The sequence below is a fragment of the Cebidichthys violaceus genome, unplaced genomic scaffold (genome assembly GCF_023349555.1).
Source record: "Cebidichthys violaceus isolate CVI_PGR_0920_01 unplaced genomic scaffold, fCebVio1.0.p SCAF_8, whole genome shotgun sequence".
In the NCBI taxonomy this organism is placed as follows: domain Eukaryota; kingdom Metazoa; phylum Chordata; class Actinopteri; order Perciformes; family Stichaeidae; genus Cebidichthys; species Cebidichthys violaceus.
Window position 1 is genome coordinate 1,140,001 of NW_027176964.1, and position 19,054 is coordinate 1,159,054.

Consider the following 19,054-nt stretch of genomic DNA (forward strand, 5'->3'; position numbering starts at 1 on the left):
GTGAATACATACATCCTAATGGAACTTGGCAAGCACTACAATGAAAAAATAACTTTCTCAGATGGATTCAGTAGACCGCCATCACTGTTAATTGTATCGTGCTGAACTTCTTCTTTCATTACGGTACATAACAAAATATATAAAAAATTCTGACATGGGTTACTTTCTTCCGTGTGTGTGTGTGTGTGTGTGTGTGTGTGTGTGTGTGTGTGTGTGTGTGTGTGTGTGTGTGTGTGTGTGTGTGTGTGTGTGTGTGTGTGTGTGTGTGTGATTTTTGTTCTTCCTGGACTGTCACAGAGGCTAACTTCAATGTCAGCTTCTTAATGTTTGTCCACATTGTGTCTTCATATGAGACCTGTTCTGTTGTCAAAGCTGTGCGGTGTTCTCTGAACTGAACACCTACATCCTTGTAATATTCATCTGTACCTCTACAGCGACACTATCTGTTTGTGTGTGTTCCACCTCTCTGTCAGAGTCCTCTTTCTCTGTCTCTGTCTCTGTCCCTCTCCCTTTTTGAGAGGGACTTCGTAGTGGAGTGGTGGTTTTCACTCTTCTGGTAAAGTCACTCCGTTCTCTCCGGTGACCAATCGGCAGCTCCTGCGCACGCGTGGGAGTGTGCTCAATACATAGCAGTGGCTTGGTAGTGGTTGAGTGTGGTGTGGTGTGGCCGTTCTTCATGTCGTGAGTGTTGAGTCTCCAGGATAGTTTTCCAGTCACTTTCTTAACTGTGTCATCAAATGGACAGATTGACATCCATGGTCGGAGTACACTGTTTCCAGGTAGCTGAGGCTAACTTTTCTTACCGTTTAGAGGTTTAATGAGGAACAACGGCCATTTAAAAAAGAAGATATATGCGGTGACTATGTGAATCTATTTAATGTTAACAATGCACACTTATAAGACAGAGGAACAGCACACCAGCATCTCAGACTATCCCATCTCTGTACTTCTGGAACTAGATGGCGAATGCTGCTTCCTGCTTAACTAGCTATGCTACCAAACAGAACATGGCGTCTCTGCTGCTAAGCGGGTTGACGGTTACCACATGTGCTGAAATCCTGTCGCGGATTCTCCGTTCCAGTGGACAACACTGGAGGCTCATACGTGTTAATTGTTTAAATAAATGGATTCAGAAAGGAACATCATGTTTATTTCTTCAAAAGTTGTTGAAATTCTATACTCCATTTATTTCTTTTCCTCGCAATATGCACGTTCATAAACAGGTTGCAGTATTTTTGCTGTCATGTTTTCGCGCCTCCTGAAAAATATAATTTTTTTAAATGACCGTTGTACCCCTTTGCGAGACCCAAAAGAATAATTTTAATATAAAACATCTGCCAGTGATGATGGATTCTATGACATCACGTCCTGTATTTTAATATGTGGCGTGGCGATGATCTTAGAATTGCTCCAAACTTCACGGTGAAGAATCTTGGACGTCCAGATATGATTTTAATGGCAGTGTGAATTAACACGTCAAACTAAAAGGCTCATCAGTCGTGGACTCTTAACTTAGTATAGCGAGCGTCAAATTCAAAGGTTGTTGACACCATGACGACACAGGTCTCCTGTGGGATGCTGGACATCCTGCTGAACCAAAAGAAATGTCAAACTGACCCGCGTTCCATTATTTAGTAGTGAGATTTGTTAATTGTTTTTGAGGATTTTCTACCTTGAAAGCAATGAAAATATCTTATTGTAATCAAATTGAAGTTGGTTGTTTTTATATACAGTTCCTCTCCACGTGTCTGATCTACCGGTCATAGTCAGCAGTCCTTCTGATACCGGTACCTTCATGGGATCTGGTTGGCCATCTGCTTCATGGCTCTGCCCCCTTTTGGTTTGATATCTCCTGCCAATCACTTTCATTCTCTTATTTATCTCATGCTTTATTCATTATTTATTATTTTCTACCTTCCTCCCATCCGTTCTTCTCCTCACTGATAAATGCATCCAGCAGGGAATGTGCGTGCGATAACAGAACTGGAAGGTGTGTGTGTGTGTGTGTGTGTGTGTGTGTGTGTGTGTGTGTGTGTGTGTGTGTGTGTGTGTGTGTGTGTGTGTGTGTGTGTGTGTGTGTGTGTGTGTGTGTGTGTGTGTGTGTTTGACCAACGATCATTCGGACTCCGTTGATGTTCCACTGATGCTCTGTTTACTGACCTCTGCTTTGGTTTTTGTCCTCCTCTCCTCCTTTCTCCCTTCCCTGCCTCCTATCCTCCCCTCCTCTGCTCCTACCTTAACACGTTTATTTTCTTTCCATTCGGCCAAACACCCTTTAATGTTCTACACTCTCCTTAAACCCCTCCCCCTCCCTTCCCCATCATGTACGTTTACCCAATTTTGGTTCCACCTCCTTTCCTCTGTTCACTTACTCCGGTCCAACCCGACTTTGGGTTTGCCGTTTTGACCCCCCTCCCCCAACCCCCTCCCCATGCCCTCCATCTTTGCTCCACCCCTCATCACCATGGAAACCACCACCTCCCCCCTCGTCCAACGCTGGGCGGTCTGATCTCTACCTTCGTCTCTCCTCTTCCTCCTCCTCTGCTCCTCCTCTTCCTGTCCTCTGCTCTGCGGTCTCTCTCTCTAAAGATGGTCACGCCTCAAAGTCTCTTTACCCTCTTCGGTATGTTCAACCTCTTCTATTCTATCTGTATATCTCTCTCTGTTAATCCAATTTTGTTCGCTTTCTTCAGTGATGTCGTGGACACGCTATTCCTCCTTATCTCCTTGCATCTACAAGCCTCCTTATATTGTATGCAACTGTCTCTACTTTGAGTGAGAAGTGAGTCTGGGATTGTCTGTTTGGTCATCTTATCTCTAAACTGATGAGAACAAAGACACCAAAATCATTCATGTGATGTCATGCTCATACGAAAATGTGACGTGAAACCTCCAAATCTAATAAACACTGAGGTTTGTGACTGTCAAGCCAGCACCTCCTGCAGCTCCTTCACAATACAAACTGCAAACATGTTGAATGTGAAATCATCATGATCACAGCATGATGCGTCATTAGAGCCCTGATAGGACAACACAGCCGATCTGTTAGATGAAGGGAAGGAGTAGGTGTTGTTCCATAAGGGATCCAGTGCCCATTTGACCCTTCCTAAGCTCCGCCCCCTGCTGCTACTCCAAGCTGTCAGAGCTACCATGGAGCCCACACTGTCACTAACTGCACTCCCTGAATACATAGCTGTGGCTGCAGACAGAAGGGTCTACAACATGTGTTTTTAAGGGTATTTCCAGGATGTCAAACTGAATTAGCAGTGAAAACTAGAAGATAAAGATAGAAGCTAAAGCTACAGATCAGTGTAAAAATCACCTGGTGATCCGGACAGAAGACAATGAAATGAAGGAACAACTCTGTTCCTCTATACTCACTGTTGCAACCATTAAAAAGCTAAAGCAGCATGTGAATACATTCGGTAGCTAGCGTAGCATAGAAGTGCTAATGCTAGTTATTGATATGCTGATGTACTGAATGTCTGCTCCACAGGTTTTTTTACTTAGAAACATAACGCTTTAGAAACTTAAATCTCCTTCAGTGTAACGAGTATCACTATCACACAACGTTTAACAAGCTGCACGTCCACTAAAGCAGCCTGAACATGAAGAAACTCTGAAACCATTGATGAGTCTATTGCAGGGCTGGATAGTTGTCAGACCCTGGGAAAAGCTGGACGTAGCTACGCCACCATTGGCCAGTCTGCGTTTGAGGGCGGGACTTAGTGATACCAGAATTGCTAAACTCTTATTTCTCACTGCGCTCTTATTTTGTAATAGCAAAAAGCAAGATAGAAAAGATTTCATCCTGGCATTTAATTCCATAAGTAACTAAAACTGAAACGCTCTCCTCTGTGAGTGGACTGTCTAGTGATTTCTTCTGGAGTCTGTATGGATTATTGCAGTGTTTATGTTCTCACCACTTTATTGCTTAAGTTGGTCATGACTGTCCAGTGTTCTCACTAAGACTCATTCTAGCTCGTAAAAACCTTTCTGCCTCTCTTTGCCTTTTTCTCCAGATGTTGTACCAATCGAGTGCAGTCACAGTTCACCTTCTCATTGGTCACATTAGACTGTCTACCAGCCAGCAGTATTACAATATGTAATCCTTACACTTGTTGGACCAGTTGTAGCTCAGCTCCACAGATCTTTTAAAAAGTCTAAAATGATCTTCATAAAAGGCCTAAAAAGAACTACATTTTTTCAGGTCTTCTTACTGCACATGTTTCACCGTACACCATATCCTTTCTTAGGTTAGTGCATGTGTTTTAAAAGTTGTTTTTCTCACACTGTCCATTTATAATCCCCACTTTCAGGTGTATGTCAATGGTAAAGCTCAGCTGATGTGTCTCGCTGGTTGACAGATTAAACCACTCGGGGTGTACTGAAGGGTTTGGTTGAGTTTCTAGTGGAAGTGAAATGGGAAGATTCCATCTTTTCTTTTCATTTGTCTTTCTTGTACTAACTTTATTCCTTCCATCCTTCACACCTCTCCTTTTTTATCTTGGTCGGCTCCATCTCTCCTGCTCTGTCTGTTCTGTCCTCCTCCTCATCTTCTGCTCCACCCTGCTCTCTCTCGCTCTCTCTCTCTCTCCCTCCCTCTCTTGGTCTGCCTCTCTCGCTCTCTCTCTACCTTCAGGGGTCTATGGTGACGTCCAGAGGGTGAAGATCCTCTACAACAAAAAGGACAGTGCTCTGATACAGTTGTCCGATGGCAACCAGGCTCAGCTGGGTGAGTTTATGCAGTAGGCAAACTAGTACTGGACTGCAAAATAGGATTATTTATATATAAGAATTGTTTAAGTCCTGATATGCACACTTGGTAGGCCCAATGGCTCGGGTATCATTTAAATATACATGGCATTTTGAAAGGTAACTGCTAGACAATGAAAGATGAGAAATCAATGTACGTTTTCTCTGAAACTGAGCATTTGAAATATTGTATATAACAATTGAAATGCAGCATAATATCTTATCTATCATTTTTACACTATGTATATATATATATATATATATATATATATATATATATATAATCAGTTTGGGTACCAGCAAAAATGATAAATATTTATTGATGTTCTCACATCACAATGTGAGAATTTGGTCCAGTTATTTAGATCCTTTATGTCTATTTATTTACCACGGACCGTGCACTTTAATCAACATCAGTTCCCACCTCACTGTAACTGTGCCAGTTAGCTTTAGAGACACCTTCTGTGTGTAGTCACTGGGCAGGTCTTTACAACTTAGTGGCCTAATATCAATCACCACCGTAGAATATCTTCAGATCTTAAAGGGATGGTTTGGGTCGGGTCAGTGTTTTACTACAGTAGATGGTGTTGGTAGAAACAGACAGGAAGTAAGGTACTGCTGTGGACGTATTTTAGACACCTAAAAGAATGTCTATCAGTTTAAGTGTACCCTTTTATTGAGGATGTTTTTACTGTATCTTGCCGTCAGTCAGCCTCTGACGGGGAACTAAAGCAGCTCTCTAACCTTTGAAGGAGTTGCTGGTCTATTACTGCCTTTAAAACAAAGTAATTGTTGTATGGATAAGTACGTCATCCTATCCCACTCCAAAAGAATTGTCAACTATCCCTTTAATTGCAAGGTTTACTTGTTGAAAACCACTGTAGCATCGGTCTCTTCCTCGATACCTTTTTTACCACAAATGTGATGTGATTGATGTATTAGAAAACAGCTTTTACACTCATTCCATATTTCTGTCTTTCCTCACCCGCAGCAATGAGCCACTTGAATGGTCAAAAGGTGTTTGGTAAAGTGATGAGAGTGACTCTGTCGAAACATCAGACTGTGGCTTTGCCCAGAGAAGGATTGGATGACCAACTGCTCACTAAAGGTAAGAGTTTCTTAACAGCCAGATCAGAAAAGTCTGGTAAATATTGTATTTTAATATTATTTAAATGTTTTATTCTTTTTTTTGTTGGACAGATTTTTCTGGCTCGCCACTCCATCGCTTTAAGAAGCCGGGATCCAAGAACTTCCAGAACATCTTTCCTCCCTCTGCAACTCTTCACCTCTCCAACGTCAGGTAGTACATCCACTACACATGTTCATCACATCAGTCCGATCACTTTGGCTTCATGCTACTCTGCTTCAAGACCCTTAACAGCTTGTCTTTGGATGTCCAGGGATGCAGTTGGAGAGGATGATCTACGTCTTCTGTTCTCCAACAGTGGAGGAACCGTCAAGGCCTTCAAGTTCTTCCAGTAAGAAGCACTTCACTGTGACGCTCTTTCAGACACGAGGCGGTGCACTCGTATTGAACCGTTTGTCTCTTTCCTCACTAGGGACCGTAAGATGGCCCTGATCCAGATGACGTCGGCAGAGGAGGCCATCCAGACTCTAATGGACCTTCACAACTACGACATGGGAGGGAATCACCACCTGAAAGTTTCCTTTTCAAAGTCTACCATCTGACCCCCACAGCTGACTCCTAAACCTTAAGATCTGTGACGAGCGAGGAAGTCACTACCATTTGTCGTCTCTTCTACGTTTTCTGTTAAACCTCCTCTTACCCTTTAATTTGACAGTACGATATTTTATCAGTGAAATGTGCTTCGATGTCCAAAAGCTTCAAACACAACGTAACACATTAGAAATGTAGAAAAGTATTTCAGTGAAAATATTGAGAGAAATCCAAAATCCACAGAGCAAATATTGACCAGTAGAAGCAGCACATACATCAGACTGTGACCATCTCAAAGACTTTCTCTCCTGTGGCTCAGCTTGTCACCTGGCTGCAGTGATGTAGAAGTACAGCGTGACATCACTGCTGGGTGGGTGTGGCTACAGGTGCACACTGTTGACCGAAGCCTGCTGTCACTCTTTAAAGCGGCGGAGAGTTTTGAATCTAATCCTTTATCATTTGAAATAGCTGTTTTTTTTTATTGCGTTGCCCTATCCACCTGTCAATATAGTCGTAGTCTATTTTTCCTTGATTTTCCAGTTGAGGTTTTCTGTAATTAGTGATCTGTTTTTTCTCTGTACATTGAGTCGCTACTTGAACCAACTAGCAATTCTTCAGTGTTTCCAATCAAACACCGTTTCGATCCCCAAACTGCCATCCGATGTCTGAACTCGTGTTCTTTGTGGTAGTAACTCCAACACATCTCCGTCATGACCGACTCATCTCCTCCACGTCGTCTGACGTGTGCCGACTCGCTCCTTTTGTGGGCGGCCATCATCGGTGTGCAGTTTCTGACACATCCTCAGTGTGCTGGTTCACTCCTCCACATGTATCATTTGTGTGTTTTGGTGCAATCTAATTATTCTTTTTTTGAAAGCATTTTTCCAAGCGAGCATGAGGGAGTAGATGGGGTTGTTACTAAAGGTTCAAGTTAAATGTAAATATGACCAGTTTTACATTACCAGCACCCACTTTTATACTTTGTAGGCATGTTGGCGCCCCTTCACTAGAACAGCTTGCAGATTTGACCATTTTGCTGCACTACACAGAATCACTTTAAAATGTAGTTTAAATACCAGATGGAACTACGTTTTGAGGACTTCAGTACCCAGAAATCCTTTAAAGGGAACTACTTGTCGTGCAGTTTCTAAATTTCAGAGGCAGTTTTTTCTTAACTGGCACACTTTCAACTGTTTCTACACGATTGAAAGCAGCGTCGGACCACTTCTACGAGGACGTTTTAGGACATTTTCTTTCTACTAGTATTGACATCAACACATTGCTGACATGCACTGATATTTCATCAAAGAATAGAGGTTCCTGTCAAGTTTAAATCCCAGTCTTTTATAGACCATGATGTTAGTGGGTACACACACACACACACACACACACACACACACACACACACACACACACACACACACACACACACACACACACACACCATACACAGGATGCATGCTAATGCTGTCTGTTTGGACACGGTTTCATGTGATTCTGGTCTTGGTCTCTGATTTTGGGAGGAGGCCTGTTGGGACCAAAGTACATGTGCCTTTAGTCTGTGGTCTGATTTGATCTGTTGTGTCTTAAAACAGATTACTTTACCGGTGAAGTCTGTTGATCTTGTTGTAAACGGTAGAAACCGATTCTTTAGTTCTTCTCAGATAGAAGTGGACCTCTGTTTGTCTAACATGACAACATGTCTTCTTTAAAGTGGCTTTTTATTTTATCACTCGTCTCCGGTTCTTTACTTACAGTTTTTCTTTTTAGCAGATTGTTGTACATTTTCTTTTTTAGTAAAATTTCAGATCAGCCCAAATCAAACACATCTTTTCTACCAACGAGCCCAGACGTATTTGCGTGTGTGTGTGTGTCCGGTCTCGGTTCAGGCCTCTGCTCTCATCTGTATCCTACCTGTCAATAAAACTTCTCTCACTCTGCTCAGTTCTGTCTCTCTGCTCTCACTTCTTCCTCTCAACTTTTCTGTCTACGTTTCTGCTGAGGCCGCTTGTTTCCCCCACGAGGGTCACGATGAGTTCCTCCTCTGATCTCTCTGTGCAGTCCGGGTTCTCCTGTTCAGTGTTTCTGAACCTTCAGCCTAACGGCACAACACAGTTGGTTCAGTCTTTGTGGTCCGGTTGGAACAGAAAAATCTGTGCTCAATAAAAATGCAACTTAATTGTGTGAATCAAACATCTGAAAACTGTGTATGAAACCTTAAAGGAACAGTCAGACTTTCTGAACTGATTTTTTGTACACATTTATTTATAGTAAATGTATTTTTATATCACATAGAGACAAGCTGAGAAGGCTCATTGATTGTTTTTACACTTCAGTATCTCATTTACTGAACATCTTTAACCCACTTATTTATTCAAAAGAAGTGCTTCGTCTCTTTAAGTTGGGACTTTTTAATGATTATAACTGAACTTTGTGAATGTTCATAGGTGTGTTTTTATATGCGTTTTAGGTCTGACCTCGGCACATATGGACCATAAAACCAAAGCACTTTAAAACTACAGCGTAACCTGCAGTGAGGCATTCTGTACCAGCTCTGCTGTGTGATTCTCCCGTCACTGGTACCAAAGAAACCGGCCCGTGATCTGAGAGAGTCGGCGCAATGACGGATCGATCTGGACGTGGAACGCTGACATGGTGATAATGGAGCTGTGCATGAGTGATAACGTACGTTTTGACTCACGTTCCTGCCTTATTCCGCCTCTGATTGGCTCGTGCTCGCTGCATATTTAGCAGAATTTATGAAGGTTATTGTTGGTGAACCAGATTGGTGGAAGGATGGCAGCCTTCCTGTATAGTGTTCTCATATATAACTACGATATCCTGATTATGGGAGATCAATGCCTTTTTGTTTTTCAAATGTTGCAATATGGAATAAAATTACAGATCCGTTGGAGATTTAAATTTTGGCGTGGTGTCATAATTAAACTTAAAGTTAACCATAAAGTTGCTGTGGCACACTGATTAACAAGAAAACTCAAAGGGTAACTTTATATCAAAGTTGGAGTGAACCCCCAAAACATCTGCACATTCTGTCTGACGTGTCCAGATGTCACTGTATCCTGCTGATAGAACTCCTTTTGCAGCAGGTCTCTTGTAAATATCCAGGATGATCCTGTTTCCAGTGCTGGTTTAAATCAGAAGTCATGCTGCTGACACGCTGGATTCTGGCTCCGACTCCTTCTCCATCACATCCCAAGGTTACCTCATGAACCAGAGCTGTGTAGTGCTGCTTTATTCTGAAGAAATAGTGGGAGGACACTCTCATCGGTCTGTCATTCTTTGATTTCTTCATCAAATAGTCACTAATGAAGGTCTTATTGTGGCACAGCAAGTTGTTGAACAGAGAGCACAAAAGAGAGAGTAAATATAGACTAATACACTCATTTTGGTTAATTACCAGTCTTTGGTTTAATCAGGCGTGGTTTGGTCAGGCTGGAGCCTCAGCAGCTGCACAGATTGCTTTGTAATCCTTCTTTATAAAGTGTGAAGGCAGTGATCAGCAGGACTGACACACTAAATAAAGCTCCATCAGGGGCCCCTGTTAGATTTAAGGTGAAAACAAATCCTTTTCCGTTCTACAGGTGACATGAAAATGTAACCTCGTTCTGTTTTTCATCAAAGGGACTCAAAGGAGCGACTTTGGCTTTTCAAAGCCCTCGAACGTCGACTGGCCAATCATAGCGTAGCTTCGCGCCGGCTCTGACCGGGGTCCGACCAGACTCTCATGCACTAGTTTCTTCATCTTCAGCCTGTATTAGTGGATTTAAACGTTGTGTAATAGTGATACTCGTTACCCGGAGAGGTTGGAAGGAAATATAAGATTCTAAAAACGTTATGTTTCTACATAAAAAACCTGTGGGGCTAACATTAGCAGAGTACGTTAGCACATCATTAACTAGCCTTAGCATGAATATATATCTTTATTATTTTAACCTGAATCAGTTTAACATCCTGTCTATATCCTTCAAATCGGAAATCGTTTTTAAATTTTTCCCAAAATGATGTAACGTGTTTAAAGAGTGCAGTTAGTGACAGTGTGGGCACCATGGTAGCTCTGACAGCTTGACGCAGTCGCAGCAGGGTTTAGTAAAGGGTCAGTTGATACCATTAGAAACGTCTGCATCCTAATATTTGTATTTTACAAATGGTTGGTTGCAATCTGCAACATCACCTCTAGATGCCGCCACATCCTACACACTGCATCTTTAAAACACAACTAAAGTCATCAGCTGGACAAAGTATATATCTTACATGTATATCATATAAGGATCAATAAAACATCAAATTGACTTGTTAGATGCAGACTAAAATACTAATCCAAGTACATTCTTGTCATTTAGCACTGCTATGGCAGAGGAGACAAAACTTCTACTAAAACGTGCCGTTTTCCATCCGAGTGTTCTGTATCTTCGACCAGATGGGAGTAGAGTGGAAACTGGGTTGAGGGGGTGTCCAGGGTCACATGCTTTGGTGATTGCCACGCGAGCGACGGCTCTGTTATTGAGATCAGAGAGGTTGGGGGATTGGTGGACCGATGATTTTAGAAGCAGTGTGGGACACGTTGTTCTTGTTGGAGATGGACAGCATGGTGAGAAAACAGGGGGAGCAGTAGAGTGTGCTTTTGTAAAGCAGTAACAGAAGGCGGGGTGTGGGGTGGTGGGTGGGGGGGGCAACAGAGAGTCTTTGCTGGCAAGTTTGTGGATGTCAGTGGTGTGTGAGTCCAAACTGAGTTTATGGTACAGTGTGATTCCAAACTGTCAACCTGCTCGACTCTCCCAGCGGTGATGTGCTGGGGGTGCCGAGAGCCAGTCTTTTATTTTATGAGCATTCAGCTGTAGATAGTATCTGGTACACCACTGAATGAAATGACAGTATATAAACACCTTGTAGCCATTCATTTATTTTCATCGTCTTATGCAGGACCCAGTCGAGAAGGCAGCATGCTAAGCAGGGCATTCCCCTCTCCCAAGCCACGTTCCCAGGTCATATGAGATATATAATCTCTCTAGCGTCTTCTGGGTTTACCCTGGGGCCGTAAAACCTCTAACAGGGAGGATCAATCAATAGCACCTATCACACCATCACCCACGCTGCACCGTGACACTCTGACCACGTCACGCCTGATTCAGAAATTAAGACTTTGTAAACCGGCCGACGTCTAAGACGTGGAACAGCAGAGCCGTGGAGGATCGTTGTATGTGCTTACATAAGCTTCTGTGAGGACTGCTGTACAGAAAGGAGTTTTAAAAACCACGACAAACCCCGGTTCACCGCTCAGCTCAGACAGCTACGGTCGGAAAGTGGAGAAGCGTGACGGAGGTTAGGTTTAAAGAGTCAAAAGCACAGGTTTAGCAAGGCAGTGAGAGGCAAAATGAATACCTGAGAAACTCCAACAGTAGCTCTCAGCAAACAACTCTGCTTTTGTCTGCTCTGCTTGTACTGTCCCACCTTGGAACCCCTGCGGTTCACCTACAAAGTCAACAGGTCTGTAGACTATGCAGTCAACATGGCCGTCTGCTTCTTCCTCCAGCAGCTGGACTCGTCAGGAACCTACACCAGGATCCTGTTTGTTCAGCTCGGCCCTCAACACCATTATCTCGTCTCTGCTGCAGGACAAGATCTCAGCTTGGGAGACATGCCTCGTGGACAACACAACCCTCATTAGACTCGTCTCCTGTTGGGATGAGTTTGACTACAGGTGGGAGACTGACTATCTCGTGACCTGGTGCGGACAAAACAACCAAGAGCTAGATGCTCTGAAGACAGTGGAGATGGTTATAGATTTTAGTCAACGCGGTAGATTCCTTGCGCTTCCTGGGCACCCAGGACCTCAAGTTGGAGCTGATCATCAGCTCTGTCGTCAAAAAAGCACAACAGAGGATGTACTTTTTGAGGCAGCTGAAGAAGTTCAACCTGCCAAAGACAATGATGGTGCACTTCTAACCCTAACCCTGAGTCCATCTTCACCTCCTCCATCACCATCTGGTACGCCGCCGCCACTGCCAATGACGAGGGCAGACTGCAGCGCATCATTCGCTCTACGGAGAAGATGATTGTCTGCAATCTGCCGTCTCTCCAGGACCCGCACGTCTCCAGTGCCCCGAGGCGGGCGGGAAATATTGTCGCCATTCCATTTCACCATGGACGCAAACTGTTTGGAACACTCCCCTCGGGCTGGAGGCTGCGGTCCATCAGGACCTCTTTCCAGCTGCAGCTGGCCTCATCAATAAGGCCCATCCCGCCCCACAGACACCAACATCAATCACAATGAGTTACATTAATGCACATCTTTGGACTTCGTTTGAATTATCATCTCTATAAATAATTGCACACATTCATACAATATACTTCTAACTCTTGCACAGTCGATAGACAATATTTTGCCATTTAGTTTCTTGGCTGTCTGCAGTACTTACTTATATATTTTATTTATTTTTTATTGTAACGCCAATGCAAACTCCCCATACAGTATGTGAAAGAAATACTTGAAAACCTGTTACTTATTATAAATGCAGTGTCGGCATTAGATGCAGTTCCTCTGTGATCCATCAGAGGTCAGTGTGAGCCAAGTCCTGAAGTCTACTCTGTCTCCAGAGTAGGAAACCTCAAACTCAGAATAATAATTATAGAGGTTTATGGATTAGAAGAATATTTGACTGACACCACACAGACAGAAGACATCTGAAACCCCCGTATCACCAAGAAAACACTAGTTATATATACACAGGAGTAACAGTGATACAAAAGTTGAAGTTGCTGAGAGGAGTTTCTTTGAAAAGAGACTCAAATATAAAAAGTGTAATCTTTTATCTGTCATCCGTCACAATGTGTCATTAAAGAGCCCTTACTACATGACCTAACGGACACACACACACACACACACACACACACACACACACACACACAGTGTATGAGAGGAGAATGGAGAGGGATACAGTTTCAGTGAGACTGTCTACAGGATGACATCATCAGGCAACGGTTGCCTCATACAGATGGTGGACGGAGGTTTAAACCAGGTGCTACTGTGTTGAGCTCAACAGGAGCTGAAGGAACACTGGCGGCCAGTTCGGAGGTCCAGACTGTTCACCTACCCGACCCGACTCACCTGTTGGCTGAAGTCATGAAACCGACCCACTACAGGAGCTGTAGCCACCATTACAAATAAAGGATGTCTGTCATCTTATCAATGGAGATTGATAATCATTTAGAATGTCATAAGAAATGCTTAGTATAGTATGCCATCAAATTTATTTTAGAATATAGGATGTCATAAAAAATATCCTAGTATAGTAAAAAATAATGTATAAATAATATAAAAATATCCTAGTATAGTAAAAAATAATGTATAAATAATATAAAAAACATTTTATATGCCACGAAAATATCATTGTATAATATGCCAAATAAATTGAAGTGTCATAAAAAATGCAATGGTATAGTATGTCATGACAATTTTATAGTATATTATCAAAAGTAGAACTATATAGTTCATTAAAAAAGTAAAAGCATGCCATAAAAAAAATATAGTGTGTCATTAAAAGAAGTCCTTGTATAGCATATCATGAATAAACGTTAACAAATAGTAAACTATGCCATAAAATGTCATCAAATGTAAGTAAAGCATAGCATGCGATAAAAAAAAGAAGTCATGTATGCCATGAAAATAAAGTACGTCATAAAAATTCAATTTATTTTGTACAGCCCAAAATCACAAATCAGCCTCAGAGAGATTTACAACCTGTACACGTGTGACATCCTCTGACCTTTGACCCTCACATCAGAACAGGAAGAAGTCTTAAACGGAGAGAAGAAGAAGAGAGCTCAGAGAGGATCCTCTATGATGAAGTGTGAGAGATGTCATGTGTACAGAGTTACAACACAGTCAATGCATATGACAGAAATGATGCATATGAGAGTAGTAAGCAGAATAATGATGGAAACATTACAACTACTAATAACAGCAGCAGTGGATGTAGTAGAATAACAATAACAAATGCAGTAATGGTATCAGCAATAGCTATGTGACCATTGTTAATAGTAATATTAGCAGTAGGTGTCAGCAGGACCAGGGTCCAGATAAAACCACTGTTCACAGAAAATGTCATTAAATATTTCAAAGTATAGTATGCCATAAACAATAAATACAGTATGTCATCAAATGTATGAAAGAAAGTCATACTATACATGTCATAAATAATGTCACAGTGTAGTCAAAAGAAAGTATTAATAAAATGTAACATGTCATATAACAGCATGCCATGAAAATGTTGTAAAAAATGTCATAAAAACTTCAGACTATAGTTTGTAAAGTTAAAGTCATAGTATAGAATGCCATAAAAAGTTAAAAAAGACATTGAACTATAGTGTATACACTATAGTGTATACTAGTGTATGTATATACACTAGTATACACTATAGTGTATACTAGTGTATATACTATAGTATACACACTATAGTGTGTATACTATAGTATGTCATAAAACCTCATTACAATGCCATAGTTTAGTATTTCATTAAGAGTCTTTAAAAAGCCATAGTATAGTATGTCTTAAAAAGAAAAGAAAAACATAATATAGTATACAAATATATGTTGTATAGCATGTCATTAAAAAGTGGTAGTATAGTATGCCAAAAGAATTATGAGAAATATGTATGTAAATAAATACGTTAAAATCCCAATTGTGTAGTGTGTCATTAAAAAGCATATAAAGTCTATTACGTCAAAAACGTTCCATCCATTGTATAGTATTACATAAAAAAGCTATAGTATTGTATATCAAAAAGCCATTCAATATGTTAATATCCATTACAATGACATCTACAAACGTGTGTGTCTTCTACTGGAGCAGGAGAAACCTCTCATGAGTCAACAGAGGACATTACATTACATTACAGTCATTTAGCAGACGATTTTATCCAAAGCGACTTACAATAAGTGCATCAACATTGGTAATCAAAAGAACTACTAGTCACCAGAAGTCATAAGTACATTTCCTTTTCCAAACAAGCATCTAAGAGCATGAAGCAGAGCATAACTCAGAGCCAAAGTACAGAAACAAGAAAAACAGTTAGTGCTATAAGTAATACGAATACAATAAGTGCAACAAGCTAGTATGAATACAATAAGTGATGAGTGGAAGGCTCAGGGTAGCACTTCCTGAAGAGGTGGGTTTTCAGCCTGCGCTGAAAGATGGGCAGCGACTCCGCTGTCCTGATGTCAGTGGGAAGTTCATTCCACCACTGTGGGACCAGGACAGAAAACAGACGTGACCGGGTCGATCGGCCGCCAGGACCTCTGATCGACGGGGCGACCGATCGCCCCGAGGCAGCAGAGCGAAGTGGTCGGGCGGGGGTGTAGGGCTTGACCATGGCCTGGAGATAGGAAGGAGCTGTTCCTTTCACTGCCCTGTAGGCTAGCACCAGAGTCTTAAACTGGATGCGAGCTCTTACAGGTAGCCAGTGTAGAGAACGGAGAAAGGAAGTTGTGTGGGAGAACTTGGGGCGATTGAACACCAGGCGAGCTGCGGCTTTCTGGACAAGCTCCAGAGGTCTGATGGCCGACGCCGAGGCTCCGGCGAGTAGAGAGTTGCAGTAGTCCAGGCGGGAGATGACAAGAGCCTGGATGAGCACCTGCACCGTCCAGTCAGTGAGGAAGGGACGAATTATCCTGATGTTGTAGAGCAGGAATCTGCAGGAGCGTGTAACGGATGAAATGTTTACTGAGAATGACAGTTGGTCATCCAGGGTCACACCCAGGTTCCTCGCAGTCCAAGTGGGCGTCACCACGGTATCATCAATGGTCATGGACAGATCCCGGTGCGGGCAACCCTTCCCCGGGAGAAACAGTAGCTCAGTTTTGTCTAGGTTGAGCTTGAGGTGGTGTGTCGTCATCCACTTCGAGATGTCAGCCAAACACGCAGCGATGCGCGTCTCCACTTGGGTGTCACCGGGGGGAAATGACACAGGACCTGAAGGACCTGAAGGACCTGAAGGACCGGCAGGACACCACTACTGGAGTGCAGGGTAGTTATCAAATCAAATACTAGGAACAGTTGTCATAAAGTCAAAGTTTATTATATCATACAAAGACACAAAAAACATAGAATATGATGTAATTTAAAGTCAGAAAAGATCATAGTGTCGTATTTCAGAAAAAGTCAAGAAAATCCAGCTGCATCAACTTTATTGGCCAATATACAGAACAGAAATAACTAAAGACAGGGACAATAAAGTAACAGATAAATGTAAAGAGCACCAATGACGTAAGAATGAAACCTCAGGGAGCTTCACACCAGGCCTTGTCCAGTGGCTTCTTCTGATAGTTAGTGAGGAGGCAGGCCACCGCAAACAGCTGGTTGATGCTCCCAGCAATGGTCAGAGGGATAATAGTGTCAAACAGTTTGTTGCCTTTGACGCTCTTGGTTGTCTTCTCCACGTGCATCTTTAAGCGCACAATGTCCCGAGTGACCGGCACGTGGTCCTGAGACAGCTGGGACGTCTTACTTTGAAAAGGCAGTCTGTAAACTTTGAAGGGCACGAGGGTGTCGATTCCAAATCCCTTGTCCACCATTACAGCCATGTCTTTATCCAACAGAGGGACAATGCCCGATTGCCTGAACAATTCTTTGTCGCTGACAGAGCCAGAGTACAACGAGGACACGAAAGTCACAGCACCGTTCGGTGACACGCCCATCATCCCTTTCAGGGTGGTGTGGGACTTATACTGTGAGGACATCTTACTCTGTACAAGTACAGAAGAAGGCATCTGACATCTCAGCTCTGTACAGTCGATGAGGACTTGTGTGTCGGAGTACTTGCCGAACACTCTCGGCATCGTGGCTCTAATCGCATCAGGCGACATCCATATCCCGACGCCCAATAAGGTGTACAGAAGATGTACCCACGCTTTGATTATCCCGCCGACGGCACACTGAACAATGTTGAACCGATCGCCCAGATCCTTCTCCGTCAGACCCAGAGACAGGTACACCAGGAACAGGAACAGTTCGTCAATCTGTGGGAGGCATCGGCTCTGGGGGGGGAGAGTTTTTTCCTTTAAATGTATGACTCCATAATCTCGCAGATTAGTGAGTTTTCTTGTAGATTTGCCACTTTTATCTCAGATAACAGAGTTTTTACCCACAATGGCCCTAATCAGCACTCATATAGATGTATGCATGTGTCTTTAATGACACAGTTGCTGCTTTTAAACACACACATATTTTACAGTACAGTGTGAACTATGCACACCTGTTGACCAGCTGGATCAGGAGCTGCTGTGGTGCTGAGAGTGGATGATGACCTTGAACCAACGCGCACCATCCTGCTGGTTGCAGGTTCAATGTGTCTCCAAAAGGCCTGCAGGTGGCGGTAGCTAGCAAATCTAAAAGAGCGAAAGAAACAGATTGTTACCTTTAACTCAAAGTAGGAGCCATTATCGATGTTATTCTATATGTGTAACTCTATGGGTAATGTCAAGCTTTCATTCATTCATTTACTATGACACAATAACAAGTTGAACATCACGTGATACATACGCACCTGGTGTAGAATCGGATGTCGTCATCCGATGCTAGAAACCTCTCCAAGCCGAACGACTGCTTCAGCGTGACCTCGTGCAGCCTCTTCCGCAGCGCTTGTATCTCCTGCCGCTGGGCCTCGATCTTCTCACGCGCTGTATACAGAGACGACGCTTCCGGATTCGCGTGGTAGTCGTGGCACCGAAGCAACAAGCCAACGTCCATCTCTATCTCTCCGGTTGGTTCACCCTCCGGTCGATGCGTTGTCTCGCAGACGGTCGGTCTGGCTGCCGGCAGAGAGTAGTCGTTCCAGGCGAACAACTCGGGCACGGCCCCCCGCTCCAAGCGTCGTCGCCCACCTTGACTGACGGCCCTGGAGACGAAATGTCTACTGCAGACCCTCGTGTTGTTCTTGATTACCAAGTCATTGCGTCTCACGTTACGTCTCCATCTTTCTCTCGTCGGTTCGTCCCGTGGGAAGCGGTGGAAACTCACGACGGAGTTAAACTTCCCGGAAATGGCGCATTGTGGCACACAGCAGATGTCACCGTTAGGATGGTCCCGCCTCTGGTACTTAATTGGTCTCGAAAAAGACATTTTCTTCTTGCATTCAGACCGCACAACGGAATCAAGCTCTGACAATACAATACACTGACATTAGCTCGTGAGCTATCGCCGCCTGGTCACGTGTGCTAGCTAACTATAGCTAGTCACCACATTTACTCGCTTCTGATGGTTTGAAATGTTCTTCTCATGACCGAATTAATACTTAAAGTAATACTTAAAATAAAGTGAAACCATAATGGCGTTAAGAGACTGTTGTCAGTTGTTGTTGCCTTCTCCAACAAGCGGACTTGAAGAGACTTGTCTTCCAGTTAGCTCGTTTGACGTAAAGCTCACTATCTTCTTCTTCTTCTTCTTCTTCTTCTTCTTCTTCTTCTTCTTCTTCTATTGGTTGACTACAAACCAACGTTTAAGGCCACCTATTGTACCGGAGTGTGTAACCTCATGACTGTATGACAGTTATCGTTTAAACCAGAGGTCTTCAACAGGGAGTCCGCGACTACTAGGGGGGCGCGGA

The 19,054-nt window shown here is 43.0% G+C and overlaps 2 protein-coding genes across 3 annotated transcripts in view; one reads left to right on the plus strand and one right to left on the minus strand.

Annotated features, from left to right (window-relative positions):
- Positions 1-8,377, plus strand: part of LOC137892468 (polypyrimidine tract-binding protein 2-like) — an 18,844-nt gene extending 10,467 nt beyond the window's left edge. For both annotated transcript variants that reach the window (XM_068737612.1, XM_068737614.1), the window contains 6 exons: positions 2,590-2,623; positions 4,643-4,735; positions 5,747-5,863; positions 5,956-6,055; positions 6,156-6,233; positions 6,315-8,377. In XM_068737612.1, coding sequence (XP_068593713.1) covers positions 2,590-2,623; positions 4,643-4,735; positions 5,747-5,863; positions 5,956-6,055; positions 6,156-6,233; positions 6,315-6,444 — 552 coding nt within the window. In that variant the 3' untranslated portion in view covers positions 6,445-8,377. The remainder of the gene's footprint in view (positions 1-2,589; positions 2,624-4,642; positions 4,736-5,746; positions 5,864-5,955; positions 6,056-6,155; positions 6,234-6,314) is intronic.
- Positions 8,378-16,586: 8,209 nt separating this feature from the next.
- ftr97 (finTRIM family, member 97) lies at positions 16,587-18,570 on the minus strand. The gene is made up of 3 exons (XM_068737786.1): positions 17,996-18,570; positions 17,705-17,837; positions 16,587-17,486 (listed from the first exon to the last, which is right to left on the minus strand). Exons 1-3 carry the CDS (start codon positions 18,568-18,570, stop codon positions 16,731-16,733), a joined length of 1,464 nt encoding a protein of 487 aa, XP_068593887.1. The 3' UTR covers positions 16,587-16,730.
- Between the last annotated feature and the right edge of the window lie 484 nt (positions 18,571-19,054).